The following is an 18,502-nucleotide window of genomic DNA, read 5'->3' on the forward strand; positions in this document are numbered from 1 at the left end:
AGCCTGGCTTATTTTCTATAAGGGCAAAGAAGGGAGAAGTTGACTTTTAACTTTTAGAGCCAGGATAGTTCTGTATGAGGGTGGGTTACTGTGGTGCACTATAGAAATCAGGACCAGTGTACTTTACTGCTTTTTACCTAACCTGTAGCAATAGAGAAGTACTGAGTTCTGTACTACGTGACACACCTTATTATAATTTTCCTAGTATCTTGATAAATTACATGTGTGACTCTCAAAGAATTTCAAGTATATATTTTTTTGTTTGTTACACTATAGAAATAATTTTTTATTTTTTCCTTTCCCTTTGTCTTACCTCTGAAACAGAAAAAGGTCATGAAACAATTTGCATACAGAAAATTTATAATTTACAAAACAATCAAAACACTATATTGTACCAAAATTATATATAAAAGTTCCTGGAAAGTGAAGTATAACTTTAATGTTTGTGAAAGAGAAAGTAAAAGTGAAATTATTAATTTGAGATTAAAATTAGATTACTTTTTAGTTTATTTATTCATCCCTTAATCTGTTGGCTTCCATAAATGTCAGAAATGCTTTCCATAAACAGATGAAATTATCAAATATACATACAGAAAACTATTAGTTTGGTGCCAGAGTATACCTGGATAATATAAATTTTAATTACCCCTTACTCCACTGTATGCGTATTTGCTTTTTTTAGTATAAATTTGCAAGTCTCTGTATAACAAAGAAATATGAAGGAGAAATAGCTCAGGTAGGCAAATAGAAGACCTTGGTCAGTTTCTTCTTTAGCTTGTATTAAAAATGGATTTTGACTGTAACATATTACTGAGCATTGAAAGTCATCAAAAATAGGAAAATAGAGGTGTGGAACATTTTGAAGTATGTTAAAAATCAGAGTGTTCTGTTGAGAAAACTGCCTGCCGGTGAGTTGTCCCAGTGCTACAACACAGTTTTGACACATGTCAGTTGATTTCATTCTTGAGTAGATAGAAGCCTGATTTAACAAATGACCTTTCCCATGCAGCTTGATTATTTTGGTATTGTGGCTTGGATGGATACAGTGAATTCTCTTATATGGCAATCTAGCGCAACAGATACCATCCCTATCTGTAAAAGAGGAAAATGTCTTTTTTTCTTGCTATAAAATTATTTCTGCTTACTAGGGAAAATTTGAAAAATATACGAGCGTCGAAGGAAGAAAACATTCTCTGTGATCTCAGTATTCAAAGACAATCCCTTTTGTATATTTCATATTTAAAATGCTTTCTTAAATTTAAATACTTCTATTTTTATGCCTATGATATTACATCACTTAAGTTCAAATTTCTGTGAGGTGTTTAGTTAAAAATTGCCCCAGTTTTCATCCTTTTATGCCCCTTTGTAACGCGCGGGCTTTGGTTCAAACAACCTGACATTAGAATCTGAAGTCTGCTACTTAGTATTTAGTGTTACTGAATAAGTTACTTAGTATCTCAGGTTTGTTTCAGGCCAAGAAGAACTAGTTTTTGTTACTGTTTGCTGCACATTACATTGGGGAGGGGGTGGTGTTTAGCTGTGTGTTCTTACTTATCTTCAAAGAAAATGAGCCTTTCTGGGTAGATATTATTATTCTAGTTTTATAGAGGAGGCTCTGAGAAGTTTAATGACTTGTGCAAGGTCACACAACTTCACTTAGAATCTGTTTGATTTTCCTGTTACTTTTAATATACCAGAATGCCATCTCAACAATAAAAGAATAATACCTGGGATTGATTAGATTTAGAAGGTTATTGTGGATATTCAGTGAAATAATGTGTATAAGAAATTTGCAGGAAGCCTGACTTGTAGTAGATACAGTATGAGTTTCCTTTCTCCTTTTTAATTTGTCCACTTGACAAGCTTCAACTTCTAACAGGTTGCTTTAGCTTGGAGTGAATAGGGAACATCTTTCCAGAGCCCTAGAAGGTGTGGCTGTATGAAAGTCTGGAGTTCTCCCTGGAACTTCCTTCTGCTTCCATTTCTGTTGTTCCCCGAATTTCCTTAGATTGGAAGAGTGAAAAAAATACTTAATCATTCTAAAATGAATTAATAAACAACATTATTGCAACAAACATTTTACAATGATTGGGAAGGTTGTGTGTTGTCATTTGTGGTTTATATATGATATATATGTTGTTTGTGAAACAGTTGTATGGTTTCTCAGAAATCATAAAGCAGTCATTGGAAATTAGAAATGTTAGATTATGCCTATTTTTGACTTTTTAAATTTTTAATGGGTTTGTTTTTGATCGTAATTTTTTTTTTTTTTTTTTCCAAATTGTTAGGTTGTCTGGTTAAAGAGGTTTTTTTCCTTGGGATTTTTTTTGTGATTATATTTGAGTTATATTTGTCAGATAGTAGGAAAATGTCACCCATACCTAACCATTATTTTTATGTTGTATCACAAAGAATAAGCTCTCAGATAATAGTGGTTTTTGTCAGGTGGGACACCCACAAACATATGAATTGATGCAATCCAGTGACTACTTGTGTAAGTCTTTTCTCTCATACGAAAGTGTATGGTTCTTATTTCATGGTCATTTTTAATTCTTAGTAGTCATAGTGGTACTCTCATAACCTACTCTGGAAGTTGTGTAGTTTGTACATAAGTACTGTATATGAAAAATATGTTTTTGAAAAAATGCATAGAATTTTAAAGAATGCTTCAATTTTTTTCTTGATGTATTCATATAGGCTAGAAGAAAATTTGCCTGCAGGCTGTGGATTTTGCCACATACCATATGATGAACTGAATATGCCATTTCCAGCTCATCTCACATACTGCTATAACTGCAGAAAACAAAAAGTTCCTGATGTTCTCTTTACAACTATAGACCTCCCAATAGATGCAACAGTTATTGGAAAAGGTTGTCTTATTCAAGCAAGGTATATTTGTGCAAATAGTATTTGGAGTCTTCAAAGGAGTTATGGGATATGACGTCAGATAGACCTGTTTCAAATGTCAGCTGTAGTGTTTCCTATCTGTGTGATCCTGGGCAGGCTGGTAATGCTATCCAAATCTTGTATTTAATCACATAGAAAATTGGGAGGAAGAATACACTCTTTATAAAACTCAAATAAGGGCGCCTGGGTGGCTCAGTTGGTTAAAACTCAAATAAGTTCATATGCAAAAGCAGTTTTAGGGGCGCCTGGGTGGCTCAGTCGCTAAGCGTCTGCCTTCAGCTCAGGTCATGGTCCCAGGGTCCTGGGATCGAGCCCCACATTGGGCTCCCTGCTTGGCGGGAAGCCTGCTTCTCCCTCCTCCACTCCCCCTGCTTGTGTTCCCTCTGTCGCTGTGTCTCTCTCTGTCAAATAAATAAATAAAATCTTTAAAAAAAAAAAAAAGCAGTTTTAAACATTTAAATTCTGTACAGATGTTTATTATTATGAAGATTACTAATTAACCTGTTGTGGGATAGTAATGTGGCTCTGTTTTAAGGACATTAAATATGTAATACATTTTAGAAATTATTTTTTTTTCTTTTAAAGAATAGTGCCATGTAGTGTTTCTTTTACTACTTCATTTAGCTGTTAACAGTTCCTTTTAGAATGTACTGGAGTAGGAAATGATGAATTATGGTTGGCATACAGGAAGCAGCCATAACTGTCTAGGTCACTAACAACTGCCAGGTTACCAAATCCATTGAGCGGTTCTGTCCTCATCTTACTTGACATCTCAGCAGTATCATACAGTTGATCATTTTCTCCTTCATATTTCTTTGACTTCATAGTGCCCCCTGCCACCACCACCCCAGGTTTTTCCTACCTTTATGTATAATCCTTAGTCTCCTTGTTGATTCCTCCTCCTTTTCTTTTCTTTTTTTTTTTTTTTTTTTAAGATTTTTTATTTATTTGATAGAGACACAGTGAGAGAGGGAACACAAGCAGGGGGAGTGGGAGAGGGAGGGCTCCATCCCAGGACCCTGGGATCATGACCTGAGCCGAAGGCAGACGCTTAACGACTGAGCCACCCATGCACCCCTCCTCCTCCTTTTCTTGATCCTAGAAGGGCCACGGGTCTGGACCCTCTTCTCAAAGCCCCAGTTGAACTCATCAATTCCTGTAGGTCTGTGTGCTTTCCATATGTCTTTGGCGCCCAGATTTATAACTCTAGTGCAGAACTTTCTTCTGAGCTTCAGACTCATACTTTCGTACCCTATTTTGAAGTCTTGTAGGCTCACATACTTTGTTCTGAATTGAACCGCTGATTTTCTCCACTTCTTTCATATTAGCCTTCTTTATTTTATTTTATTTTTATTTTATTTCATTATTTATTTATTAAAGATTTTATTTATTTATTTGTCAGAGAGAGCACAAGCTGGCTCCCTGCTGAGCAAGGAGCCTGATGTGGGACTCAATCCCAGGACCCTGGGATCATGACCCGAGTTGAAGGCATACTCTTTTTTTTTTTTAAATATTTATTTATTTGACAGACAGCGAGAGAGGGAACATAAGCAGGGGGAGTGGGAGAGGGAGAAGCAGGCTTCCCGCAGAGCAGGGAGCCCGATGCAGGGGTCGATCCCAGGATCCTGGGATCATGACCTGAGCCACCCAGGGGCCCCGAAGGCAGACTCTTAATTTACTGAACCACCCAGGCGTCCCTAGCCTTCTTTATTATGATGAATGATCTCTTTGCTCTGTCCAGTTCTTCATGCCAAGTATGGTATTCTTTGACACTGTCCTCCTGCCTAACCTCCCTGCATCAGAGTTATCTTACAAAGTGATGTTCAGTTTTATTTTTGAATGTATTTCTGATCTATTTACTTTTGCTTTCATTTCCTCTTACATCTTAGACCTTCTATTTGGGATTGTCTTTATTTTGCTAATACCCTTTAGTATTTATTTTGGTGGGTCTGCTGGTGGTGAACTGTCTATTTTTGCTTGTCTGGAAATATTTACTTACCTTGAAAAGATATTTTGGGCTGCCACATTTATTTTCTTATAGCACATTGAAGATACCTCTCCATTGCCTTCTGGCTTTCATTGCTACTGTTGAGAAATAACCTATTAGATTAACTTTTATTCCTTTGAAGATAACCTTCTCCCCACCCCCCACCCAGGTTTGTGAGTTATTCTATTTGTCTTTGGTTTTCTGCAGTTTCCCTATGAAATGTTAGGTATGGAATTCTTTTATCCTAATTGTTGTATATTGGGTTTCTTGAATCTGTAGATTCTTTCATGTGCTTTAGAAAATTTTTAGATATTAGTTCTTCTATGTTTCATCTCTTTTCTCTTCTTGATACTGTAATTAAAAATGTTAGACTTTCTCACTGCCTCCTCTATGTTATTCTCTTTTCTGTATTTTCTATCTTTTTGTCTATGTCATATTTTGGATACTTCCTTTTTTTTAATATTTATTTATTTGACAGAGAGAGAGAGAGCACAAGCAGGGGGAATGGCAGGCAGAGGGAGAGGGAGAAGCAGGTTTCCTGCTGAGTGGGGAGCCCAACGTGGAGCTCGATCCCAGGACCCTGGGATCATGACCTGAGCCGAAGGCAGATGCTTAACTGACTGAGCCACCCAGGCACCTCTGGATATTTTCTTATCTATCTTTCAGTTCTTTAATTCTCTCTTCAGCTGTCTCTCACATTCTAGTAAGCCCAATAATTGGGGTTTTAAATTTTTCATAATCTATTTTTATTTCTATAAGTTTTATTTTGTTCTTTTCAAATCTAATATGTTATAGCCTGTGACTGATTCTTTAATGGATAGTTGTTTTTTTTTTTTATTCATTTGAGACAGAGATAGAGCATGAGCAGTGGGAGAGGCAGAGGGAGAGGGAGAAGCAGACTCCCCGCTGAGCCAGGAGCCCAATGTGGGGCTCGATCCCAGGACCCTGGCATCATGACCTGAGCCGAAGGCAGATGCTTAACCATCTAAGCCACACAGGCGCCCCATGGATAGTTTTAATATCTGAAATTTTTTGTATTCTGTTACTTCTGTTCATTATTATTCATTGTGTTTTGTTTCCTTAGACTGTGATTGGCTCACAGGAAGTTGCACAAGTGGTACAAAGAATCCCATTTACTCTTCACCCAGTTTCCCTCATTGGTGACATCTTATACAGCTATGTAGAGTATCAACTAGAAAATTAACATTGGTGTAATACTGTTTACTATACACCTTACTCAGTGTTTATACTTTTTTAAACTTGTATTCATTTATGTATTTGTGTGTATATGTATAGTTCTGTGCAAACTTTATCCCACCAGTAGATTTGTGTAACCACCACCATAGTTAAGACACAGAACTGTGTTCCATTACCACAAAAGAATCTCCTTGTGCTGTCTCCTTATGTTTATATTCTCCACTAACCCCTTGCCCTGGTCCTGTGATGCTTTTAAGAAGATTCTTAAAAATATATAAATTTATCCAGTTTTTTGTTTGTTTGTTTGTTTTAGGTAGGAAGGAGTTAGTGTCCATCAGCAGTTTTCAGAGTGTCATCCCTAGACCAATAACATCACCATCCTTGAAAGAACTTATAGAAATGCAGATTCTCAGGCTCTACTCCAGACCTATTGAATCAGAAACTCCTGGGATGGGTCCTAGTACTTGTTCTTTAATGAGCTCTCAAGCTAAAGATTGATAACTACTAACCTAAATACCCTGGTTTGTCAGTTTTGGGATCTTTCCTTCATCTTTACTGCTACCTTTTTAGTCTAAGCTCTCATTGTCACCTCTATTGCTTTTTGCAACCATCTCCTTATCAGTTATGTCATCCTTATCCCATGCTCTGTATAGCAATATAAATGATATCTTAAAACATAAATTAGATCATGTTACTACTTAAAACCTATCTGGAGTTTCTTATTGCTGGTAGAATAAAATCAAACTCCTTACCATGACCTGTAAGCCCCTAACATGATCATGCCCCTGCTTAACTGCACCCCCATCCGTACTACTCTTACCCTTCACTTTAGTGTAGTGGTCTCCTTTTGGTTCTGCTAATATGCCAGCCCCATTCTGTATTTGTCTTTCTCCAGCTCTCTTGGTTCCATCTTGTTTTTAAAGATCCCAGGTCAGGCATCATCTCTCCTGTGAGGCCTTCTCTCTATTTATTCCCACTCACTTCACCTGGTTCATTTTCTTCAGACAAGTTGTTACCTTGTTTCTTTGTTTATCCCTCCGCCCTCCACTGGAATATAACCATGAGAATAGGGACTCTGTGTTTTGTTTGTTGATTAGTGCTTACCACCTGGAACAGTGCCTGGCACCTGGTAGATACTCAGGAAAGTTTTGTGTTCTTTTAATGAGTAAATTAACTTTTTTCCTTTGCTATCCAGTCATCATATGATCACATGGAGATATGAAACCTAAAATTTTAAATTATATTCTCTAACAATTTTAATTGGTATTTTTTTTCATTTCTGGAGATTTTGAGATTTTTCTTTTTCATTTATTAAAATAGGACTTTTAGCAAAGGCATACACAATGAAAACAATGGCAGAAAAGATTATTGATATAACTTAATAAGCCCATTTGAAACAAATAAATGTTTTATTAGGTACACTTATAGAAAGTTTTAAAAATTGGACATTTCTTAAGATGGTACAAAGAATACTGTCCAGTGGCTAATTTATTTTCCTTAACAGGTTGTGTCGCTTAAAAAAGAAAGCACAGGCAGAAGCAAATGCCACAGCTATCAGTAATCTGTTGCCATTTATGGAATATGAAGTGCATACTCAGCTAATGAATAAACTAAAACTCAAAGGAATGAATGCTTTATTTGGACTGAGAATTCAGATCACAGTGGGTGAAAATATGTTGATGGGCTTAGCGGTAAGTTTAGATGTTTTGGTTTTGTTTTGTGATTCCTGTAGTTGTAATAGATTCTGTTTTGTGTGATTCAAAGAGTCTTTTAAAAGAACTTATTTAAAGAAACTGGCATTAAGATCTTTAAGGGTTGGGGACATTATAAGAAATAAAAATCTGGTGATAGGCTTTTAAATATTTTATTTTTACAATTATTTATGAATTATTTAAAATTCAACTAATAAAATTATATAGAATTTATTTATATTTATATTATTATATTTTTATATTCTGACCATAATCTCAATAGTCAGATTTCTAAAAATTATCATATGTAGCTTGTTTAGTAAGTTGGTCATCATTGTTCTGGACTTTATAATTTTTTATGCATTGCTAAAACAGGTTTTCTCCTCAGCACTGTTGACATCTGGGACTGGAAAACTCTTCGTTGTAGGGGGCCGTCTTGTTCATTGTAGAATGTTTAGCAGCCACCCTGGCCTATGCCCACTAGATGCTATAATGGCTTCCCTTCAGTGTGACAAGCAAAAATGTTTCCATACATTACCAGATGTCCCTTAGGGTGCAGAATCACTCCTGAGGGGGAGGACCACTATGCTAAAATAATCTTTAGTTGTATGGAGAAAATAAAGCAATACATATGAAACACTGCCTACTGCTGGATAGAGAATTAAGTTTCACCATAAATGTGCACCTGTGGTCAACAGTGGAATGTGCAATTAAGTATGTGTTTCTTTTCTTTTTTTTTTTTTTTAAAGTATGTTTTTCTTAAGTGTTGATAAATTGTGAGGCAGTGGAGGGGTGCTGGGTGGCTCAGTGGGTTAAGCGTCCGACTCTTGATCTCGGCTCAGGTCTTGATGTCAGCAGGGTTGTGAGTTTGAGCCAGCACTGGGCTCTATCCTGGGCATGGAGCCTACTTAAAAAAATAGAAGAAGAAAAATTGTGAGGGAGTGGAAAGCTCTTTATCTCAGCCTTATGTTCACCTTGGCTTCTATAGTAGAAAAGAAGTTCTGACTAGAAAGTTGTCAGTGGGGAAACAAGAGTTGTCTTTATAAGTCATCTGAGACCCAGAGAACTAGGTGCTTGCAAAATACATATTGATCAGGTAGAAACTGATTAACAGTATTTATGGAAATCCTCTCCTATTTTAGACACTTTGCTAGCTAGAATCTTTATCTGTGACACTGGCACTTTTCAAATTGGAATTCTCTGCCATCTTTCTGAGATGCATAAAAATTTAAAGAAATTTATAGAACTTGGATTTTTTTTTCTCCGTATGAGTTTGTAGATAAAATGCTAAACTATTTCCTGTTCATACATTTACAAATATGTATATTTCTGTAGGTAGGGGATAATTGTGTGGTGATGATAAACAAATCAAGTAGTCACAATTTTTTAACAAGAGAAATTTGCAATGATTAATGAAAGTAATCTGATTTATATTAAAATGTTTGATATCTAGATTAACTTGTGAAGAAAGTGTTCATTATAATTCATTCATTTAAAACTCGCATGCTTAGCAATTATTACAAATGTATAATTTGGGCTTAATACAAAACTGTAGTTATTGGTGGGTGTCTGTGAGAACTAAGAGCTTGATTCAGATTCAAAGATTTAAAAAGCATTGTGCCAACTATATCAAATACTTCTGATGGTTGAGCCCCAGGAAACTGTTTTTTCAATGCAATTTATTTTTTACAATCATAAGGTAAAAATTTAAAAGTGCTGTTGGGTATGCAGTGAAAAGTAAATCCTTCTTTCATTGCTGATCCACCTACCTACCCAGGATTCTTGCCAGAAGCAACCAATTCCTGTTACCAGTTACGTGTTTCTGTGCTCTTTCAACATATGTCCAGTACGTGTACTGATGCTAATTATCTTTTTCCTGTAAGGCAAAGACAGCTTTCCTAAATATGAAAACTTAAGGACTATTATTCTTTAGCTATTTTTTCTGATTATTTCCCCCATTATTTTTACAAGTCGGCCACAGGTGTGTATTTAGCAGCTTTACCAACGCCTGGTGGCATTCAGATTGCTGGGAAGACTCCTAATGATGGCTCCTATGAACAGCATATATCGCATATGCAAAAGAAGATAAATGACACAATTGCTAAAAATAAAGAATTATATGAAATCAATCCTCCAGTAAGTAAAATAAATCTACATTGTGAATATGTAAGTTACTGTCTAGGGGTTAGTTTATTTTGGGGTTATCTTATTTTGGACATAAAATACTTCTTTTTCACTGTTGAGAATTGTTCTCCTCATTACTCATTCATTTCACCTCCCTTTACAATCATGATCAAATGTCTCCTTTTAGGGAGCTGACTCTGACTACCTTATTTGAAAATTGTATTCTCCCATCAATTTTTGATACTCCCTATCCCCCTTCTGTGTTTTATTGTTTTTTGTTTCTCTTATCTGTGTGTATGTGTGTGTGTGTAAGCACAAAGAAGTATGTTTTTGATTTTTGTAATTGCTTGTTACTCCTAGTGGAATGAAGCTCCCCTGGGGTTGTATTCCTGAGGCCCCGAACAGTTCTTCCTAGTAGTAGCCTCTTGATAAATATTGCTGAATGATTAAATAAATATTTAAATGTTCATTTTTAGTAAAAGATTGCTTTTCTATATGATTAAAATATGAAAGAATACACCATTTTTCAGTTTTAGCTTCTTTCTTGGGATTTCCCTACCAGTCACTTCCATAGTCAGTCTTTGATACCAGATTTATAGTAGGTACCACAGTGTTGGGGTGCCTTATAGCCAGAGTCTGAATTGAAGGAAAGAAGTGTTGGAGTTAGAATGAATCTATTTGTTTCTTATGAGTCTCTGATAATGAAATACTTCTGTAAAAGGAAAGTGTTTGGGTAACATTATTGTTATTATTTGATTTCATACACATTTTGGTTGGTTGTCTGGGACAGTACCTCTGCATTCTACCTTCAAACTTACAGCTTTGTAGCAGAGTTAAGCTGAGAGGAATTTTAAAGATGTGACAGAGCTACACTCTTAAGTGTGGTAGACAGTGGTCACATGTGGCTATAGGGCACTTGGTATGTGTCTGGTCTGAATTGAGAGGTGCTATCAGTATAAAATACACAACTAGATTTTGAAGACTTAGTATGAAAAAGAATGTAAATTATCTCGAGTATTTTTAATTTTGATTGCATGTTGAAAATGTAATCTTTTGGATATAGTGAATTAAATAAAATATTTTATTAACATTGATTTTGTTTCTTTTTTATTTTATTACCTATGAGGCTAGCTTTATATTTCTATTGAACAGTGCTGATATAGAGCTTCTTTAAATTCACTAAGAAAGTTGGTGTGTTAATATATTAATGCTTAAATAGCTATTGTAAAAGCTTTCCACACAACACTACTGACTACTTGTTTGCAGTACATGATTTTTCTTTTATAATTATGTTTTGATATTTGAACATTTACAAATCGCATTTATGCCTGTTGGGGAGAATGATTTGCAAAGCTTTATGTTAGGGCTCCATGATACAAGCTGAACTCTCTTGCTTACCAGTATTTATCAACTGTGTACTTCTGTGCTGACCTCCGCAGGAAGAATTGACCCTCTCCTTCATTATATTCCTATTGTATCTGTATGTGCTTCTGTCATCGGGCCTGTTCCATATTATTGCACTTAGTTTTTACATGTCTGTCTGTCTTTAATATGAGCCTTTTAAAGTCAGACATATTTAGAGAATGTGAATTAAATTCATCTATTCAATAAATATTTATCGAACTTCTGTTTTACTAGTACATTTTAGAGGAGGGAATAAATCTGTTATGATTTCAGCATATCTGGATTTCTTGTGTTGAATATGACTGTATTTCCACAAAAAGACTAATCGATTCATGAATTTTCTAATATGTCTCTCCTTATTTCACATACTGAATGCATTATCTCTTTCAGCATAACATCTCAGAATTTGTTTGACAAAGTCATTGTAGTAGGCCACTACACATACTACAATTTTGACTTTTCTGTTTCTAAAACAATGTATGCCCACCCTGAACATGTGGATCAGTGTGTTTCTTCTCTTAGGAAGGTAGCTCCAGCTGAAGTGAATGTACTCGTTTGATTTTTTTCTCAACACTGAAAAATCTTTCTAATGTGGAGTAGTACCACTTAAATGGAGATAATTCAGTCAACCAAAGGTATCAAAAGGTGCAAAACTTTTAGAATAATAAATGGTACCAGTGGTGAAACTTTGTTAAGAATCTAAGATATATTAAATAACAGATAGTTGCTTTTATTAGGTCCATAATATAATGAACAGAAGCATAACCAAATCTTAAACTACTAAAAAATTATAAAAAGAAAGATGTTATCTAGTGGGAAGAACATTGCACTGGATAGGTTTGTCACTTAAACTAGTTTTCAAGCCCAGGCAAACTGCTTTACCTCTGAACTGTAGCTCTTTCTCATTTTGTAGTCATTATAATAGGCACCCTGTCAGAATTATACAGGGCAAGTTAATTTGGGGTACAAATAAGAGAAACAAATGTGAAATTACTTTATAGATCGCTGTTATGAAATTGTGGTAGTCTTATGTAAGGTATGCACTAGCAATGAACATTTAAAACTGCATTTTTGAAAAAAATTTTCTTATATTCCTTGTTTTTTTAAAAAACATAGCTCTCTTATCCCAACAATAGGCTATGCATTTTGCATTTATGCTCACATATTCACATTCTGATAATCCTGTAGCCAACAGATATTTAGAATCTCTGGTTGGCTCTGATCTTTGGCTGTGTAGTAGGTGAAAGCTTACAGACCCATATAGGGTGGCACCATACACTGACCTCAAAAAGATCATTGTTGTAGCTACCAAAGTTTATTTAGCTTAATAATTTGCACAGCAAATACCTGCATAATAGATGTATTATGTATACATGCACACATTTATCATATTCCTCATTTTATTATGTGGAGCTTTGAAAAATTACCACTGGATAAGAAAAGATATAAAAGTTTAGAATCCTTTTCGGAGACTACATTTTTAATTATTTCAGGGTTGGGGTACCTGGGTGGCTCAGTCGTTAAGCATCTGCCTTTGGCTCAGGTCATGGTCCAGGGTCCTGGGATCGAGCCCCGCATTGGGCTCCCTGCTCCACGGGAAGCCTGCTTCTCCCTCTCCCTCTCCCCCTGCTTGTGTTCCCTCTCTCACTGTCTCTCTCTCTCTGTCAAATAAATAAATAAAATATTTAAAAAAAATAATTGGGGCGCCTGGGTGGCTCAGTCAGTTAAGCATCTGCCTTCGGCTCAGGTCATGATCCCAGGGTCCTGGGATCGAGCCCCGCATCGGGCTCCTTGCTCGGCGGGGAGCCTGCTTCTCCCTCTCTGTCTGCGTGTCACTCCCCCCTGCTTGTGCTCTCTCACTCTCTCTGTCAAATAAATAAATCTTTAAAAAAATAATAAAAAAATAATTATTTCTGGGCTGTTCGGTCTTTTAAATGCTGAGTAGAAAATACCTTCTGAGCTGGAAGGGCTGCCAATTCCCTACTCGTTGTGGTGTCTGCTCATTACACTAGAGGTCAGTATTGCCTTGCCATCTGTGGCAGTCCTATACGTTAATGGATTAGTGTATCAAGGCTGCTATTATTGGTAAGAGGAAATATCCATGTACTTTATAAAAGGCTAATTAGTTATAAAAGTTATAATTAAATATAGGCTGTGAATATATTTTACAGACTTTTTCTCTACAGATATTTATTAATATAAAAATTTAAAACCAAACTGAAGTGTACAAGTATTGAATCATGTTGTATATCTGAAATTAATATAATATTATATGTCCATTATACTTTAGTAAAAGGAAAAAAAGACTGCAGTTTACAAAATAACCCCCAAACTGAAAAAGACAGTCTTATATGATATAAAGCAATTGTATTTCTTTTAGGATATATCTGAAGAGATTATAGGATCACCCATCCCAGAACCTAGGCAACGCTCAAGACTTTTAAGATCTCAGTCAGAAAGCTCTGATGAAGTTATAGAATTGGACCTTTCACATGGGAAAAAAGATGCTTTTGTTTTGGAGGTATTATTGCATTAGAGTAATTTCTTAAAAGTTTTTGGAAGATAAGATTTTCATTGTTACAATCAGATCCTAAATTGATGTGGTATGATTTTGTATTATTACAACTGCTATAAATATATAAAAATTTTATTATAGAAATTACAACAAATTTGAAAATACTAGAAGCTGGTATTATTTTTTTTGATCAACACCAGGTACAATAATGCAGGTAGTTCTGGAAAAATTAATGTATGGGTTGAAATAAAATTAAAATAATGCTAAGCTTAAAAATAATGCTAAATTCCTAGAGCTATTTTTGTAAACTTTAATGAATTTAATTAAATTAAAATGCTGTTCTTTGACTTCCTATGTCTACTTGCTTCATGTGTTATAACATGTTAGTATAATTGTATCCTTTTACATGTGGTATAACAGCACTACGAATTCTGAGTGTAGGGTTTTCTTACTGAATTCAGAAGGTATAGTTGAACTTCCATTATAAAAATACACTCAGAACTTTCCTGGAGAATAAATGTGGCATGGAAGATGTATGGAGCCTCCTACCTCACAAATCTGCTCCCTCTGCCCTGCCCTGTAGATAGTTAGCTTTGATGGAGATAGATTATCTTCCTTTGGTATTAAGGAAAGGAAAACAAATGAGGATACTCAGAAATGTTCTGGTAGGTTCTGGTTGAGAGAAAAAATCAGATGCCTTTATTTTAGGAAAGCAGAAAGCTCATGGTAGAATTGTATTGGGATGGGATTAGAAGTTTGAAGAATCTATAACAGTGCCCATGATCGTGATCAGGTTGTTAGCCATGGGAGATGCACAAGACTTAACTGAGATGAGAGTGTTAATTTGTAGAAAACTCAGACTGTATGGATGTGTGCCTGTTTTCTACAGTCTGAGAATGAAAAAAAAAATGGAGGTTGGTAAAAGAATATGTCAGACTGAGGAGGTAGAAGGTTCTAGGGTACTCTTTGGGGTAGTGCCACTTAAAGTGTGCTGTGACTACCTACAGCATCAGCAGCCATCTGGAATCTTGTAAGAAATGCAAATTCTGGAGCCCTTGCTTCAGACCTTGTAAATGAAAATTTCAAGGTAGGTCCCAGGAATCTGTTTAACAAACTCTCCAGTGATTCTTAGCATTCTAGAATATTATTGATCTTTATGGTCCTGGATCCTGGCTAAGCAGAGAATGAAGGTGCTTCAGATCTGGTCAGAAGGCTGAGAACAGAGGCAGATTCAGTAAGAGAAGGAACAGACAGACAGGACATTGTAGTTGGATCTGCGTGTGGAATGTTTTTGGGAATAGTGGGTTGAGGTATGGCCATGACTGTGGGTAACTAAAGTTAAAAATGGTTCTTAAAGTCTCAAGGGTAATGTGAAGGGACGCTTGAAGTGTGTGAGAGTCAGTTAGACTCCCGATGTACAGATGAATGTCAGTATATGTCTAGTTGGATATTTTCACTATTTATTATTCACAATGGAATACTGTGATACAAGAAAAATAGGATTTGGGTTTTTGGGGTTTTTTTTTAGATGTGCCTTTAAATTTATCCCTATGTAATTCAGTTTTAAAGCAGTTTTGTATTTAAGTCAAAAGATCTTTTTTTTTTAAATTGCACTTTATTAACTTATACAAGTAGAGATGATAATTGCTTATGGTGTCTTTGTAAGCCTTTTGAAACATGTCCTCATAAAGGCTTGAGAAAAGGCTCTTTTTTTTTAACTGAATATACATTATAATGTGAAATATTAGAAGTATTTATAATAATTGTGGAGAAATTTATAGATATTAGAACTTTTTTTCAAGTTTTGTTTTTTAATTTAGGGAAAAATGGCTCTGCCTTGACTCTGATGTTTTCTTTTTAGTAAATAATAAAAACAATGATTTTTTTAAAATTTGAAATTATACATTTAATACATAATAGTTCTAATATTTTTATTTTCAGATTGATGACACAGATGCTATGGAAGATGTACATTCTCTGCTTACTGATGTTCCTCCTCCTTCAGGTGAACAGAAAAAACTTACTTTTGAGATGAGACTAGTTTTATATATCAATATTTTAGTTCATAAATTATTATAGTACTAACTTTATTTTAAAGGCTTTATCAGTGTCACATCCTGTCATGTACTTTGCTGCTCCAAGGCTAAAAACCATAGTTTAAAAATATTTATGTTAGTGGTGGGGGGTGGGAGGGATGAGGTGGCTGGGTGATGGACACTGGGGAGGGTATGTGCTATGGTGAGCGCTGTGAATTGTGTAAGACTGATGAATCTCAGACCTGTACCTCTGAAACAAATAATACATTATATGTTAAAAAAAAAAAAAAAAAACAAAGAAGATAGCAGGAAGGGAAAAATGAAGGGGGTAATTGGAGGGGGAGATGAACCATAGAGACTGTAGACTCTGAGAAACAAACTGAGGGTTCTAGCGGGGAGGGGGTTGGGGGGATGGGTTGGTCTGGTGATGGGTATTAAAGAGGGCACGTACTGAATGGAGCACTGGGTGTTATACGCAGACAATGAATCATGGAACACTACATCAAAAACTAATGATGTAATGTATGGTGATTAACATAACATAATAAAATAAAATTAAAAAATATATTTATGTTAGAACTTAGGTGAACTGAGGGGGCGCCTGGCTGGCTCAGTAGAGCATGTGACTCTTGATCTTGGGATTGTAATTTCGAGCCCCATGTTAGGTGTAGAGATCACTAAAAACTAAAATCTTAAAAAAAAAAAGTAGGTGAACTAGATTTTTTTTTTTTTTTTAAGATTTATTTTATTTATTTGAGAGAGAGAGCTCACCTGCACGAGCAGGAGGAGGGGCAGAGAGGGAAAGGGAGAGAATCTCAAGCAGACTTCCCACTGAGCACAGAGCCTGTGGGGCTTGATCTCCCAGGACCCTGAGATCATGACCAGAGCTGAAATCAAGAATCAGATGCTTAACTGACTTGAGCCACCCAGGTGCTCCTAGGTGAACTGATTTTTAATCCTTTTATGTTCATACATTTAAAAAAAACCCAAACTGATAATTTGTTAAGATGGTCTAAAGCTTACTGAAGGTGTAGTGTTTTAGAAAAAAAAGAATAAATAGATCTTATAGTTAGAATTCCATGTAATAAGTGAAAAATATTATTCTTTAACATAAAAATAGATGAAATATTATCAAATAGTTTAACTATGATTTATTTTGACAGGCTTTTATAGTTGTAATACAGAAATTATGCCTGGTATAAATAACTGGACATCTGAAATACAGGTAAACCTTTCATAATTTTAAGCAAATACAACATAATGTGATTTTAGCAAGTTCCTTCTTAATATGTTTTCTCTTTGACCACCTATTGCAACTAAAATGTTAGCCTTTTTCATACCACATTATTTATTATTACTCATTATTTGGCAGTTTTATCAACTGTTACAGTATTTAGTTAAAAATAATAAAATGACATGCTATTATATCTCCCCATATTTAGATGTTCACATCAGTAAGAGTAATCCGATTAAGCAGCCTTAACCTGACTAATCAAGCCCTTAATAAGAACTTTAATGATCTCTGTGAAAATTTGCTCAAGGTAGGAACCTTTTGACTAACTATATTTTAGTTAAATCTCCTAAGAATTATGAAATTAAAAAAGTGTGTATATTATCTGGAGTATCTTACACAGTTGTGGGTTGAATTATTTTTATTTACATATTGTATTAATCTTAACTCTCTCCACTGGTAAAATGCTAAAGCTGTCCTCTCCATCTTAATAAGCCACACTATTAAATACATTTTAAGTTATTTCATAATTTTAAGCTTCATAGAAATCTATTGTATATGTGTAAATGAAAAATTTTTTCTTAGATTTTTATGACTTATTGATAAATATGGTTAAATCTATTGTCTGCTTTAAATAATTAAAATAATGTAAGAATACACAAAATAGAAATGGACCAGCCTTGTTTTAATCTTTTAAACTTTTCTTTTGCCATGATATAATGCTCAGTGAAAAATCAGTTTTGAAAAATTTTTAGGGGCGCCTGGGTGGCTCAGTTGGTTAAGCGTCTGCCTTCGGCTCAGGTCATGATCCCAGGGTCCTGGGATTAAGCCCCGCATCGGGCTTCCTGGAACTCCGCGGGAATTCTCCCTCTCCCACTCCCCCTACTTGTGTTCCCTCTCTCGCTGTGTCTCTCTCTGTCAAATAAATAAATAAAATCTTTAAAAAAAAATTTTTTTTTTTTAAATTAAAAGAAGTGATATTACTAATATTTTCTGTTATGTAGAGCCTGTATTTTAAACTGCGGTCTATGATCCCCTGCTGCCTTTGCCATGTAAATTTTACAGTATCTCTGCCTGAAGATGAATTAATACAGGTAATTAAGATTCAGTTTATTATTAAAGAAGATTTCTAGCTTTTATCTGATGTTTTAATATTATAAATCTGCCATAATTGAATAAATATAAAGGATTTTACTTCAAAATATTTTTAAACACACTAGAATGAATCAGACCACATATGTTTTATTTTTCTGAACTCTGAATTATCCAAAGGTAGAATCACATTTCTAGCATATATACAATAGGATGTATTCTTATGTGGGATTTCTTCAGTCTCCATATTTTAGAGAAGGTACTTGAGCTCTTTCTGGAATATCTAGGGTTAGGTATATGTGTCAGACTCAGTTGTAG

At 35.1% G+C, this 18,502-nt stretch overlaps 1 protein-coding gene across 4 annotated transcripts in view; it reads left to right on the forward strand.

Annotated features, from left to right (window-relative positions):
• C2CD5 (C2 calcium dependent domain containing 5) overlaps nucleotides 1-18,502 on the forward strand; it is a 101,068-nt gene that overhangs the window by 64,904 nt on the left and 17,662 nt on the right. For all 4 annotated transcript variants that reach the window (XM_035028076.1, XM_035028077.1, XM_035028078.1 and 1 more), the window contains exons 13-20: nucleotides 2,698-2,889; nucleotides 7,596-7,782; nucleotides 9,754-9,918; nucleotides 13,691-13,831; nucleotides 15,767-15,830; nucleotides 17,025-17,086; nucleotides 17,304-17,402; nucleotides 18,097-18,186. In XM_035028076.1, coding sequence (XP_034883967.1) covers nucleotides 2,698-2,889; nucleotides 7,596-7,782; nucleotides 9,754-9,918; nucleotides 13,691-13,831; nucleotides 15,767-15,830; nucleotides 17,025-17,086; nucleotides 17,304-17,402; nucleotides 18,097-18,186 — 1,000 coding nt within the window. The remainder of the gene's footprint in view (nucleotides 1-2,697; nucleotides 2,890-7,595; nucleotides 7,783-9,753; nucleotides 9,919-13,690; nucleotides 13,832-15,766; nucleotides 15,831-17,024; nucleotides 17,087-17,303; nucleotides 17,403-18,096; nucleotides 18,187-18,502) is intronic.

Source organism: Mirounga leonina, unplaced genomic scaffold, assembly GCF_011800145.1.
Source record: "Mirounga leonina isolate KUSES-001 unplaced genomic scaffold, KU_Mleo_1.0 Mir_201, whole genome shotgun sequence".
NCBI classification, from domain to species: Eukaryota; Metazoa; Chordata; class Mammalia; order Carnivora; family Phocidae; genus Mirounga; species Mirounga leonina.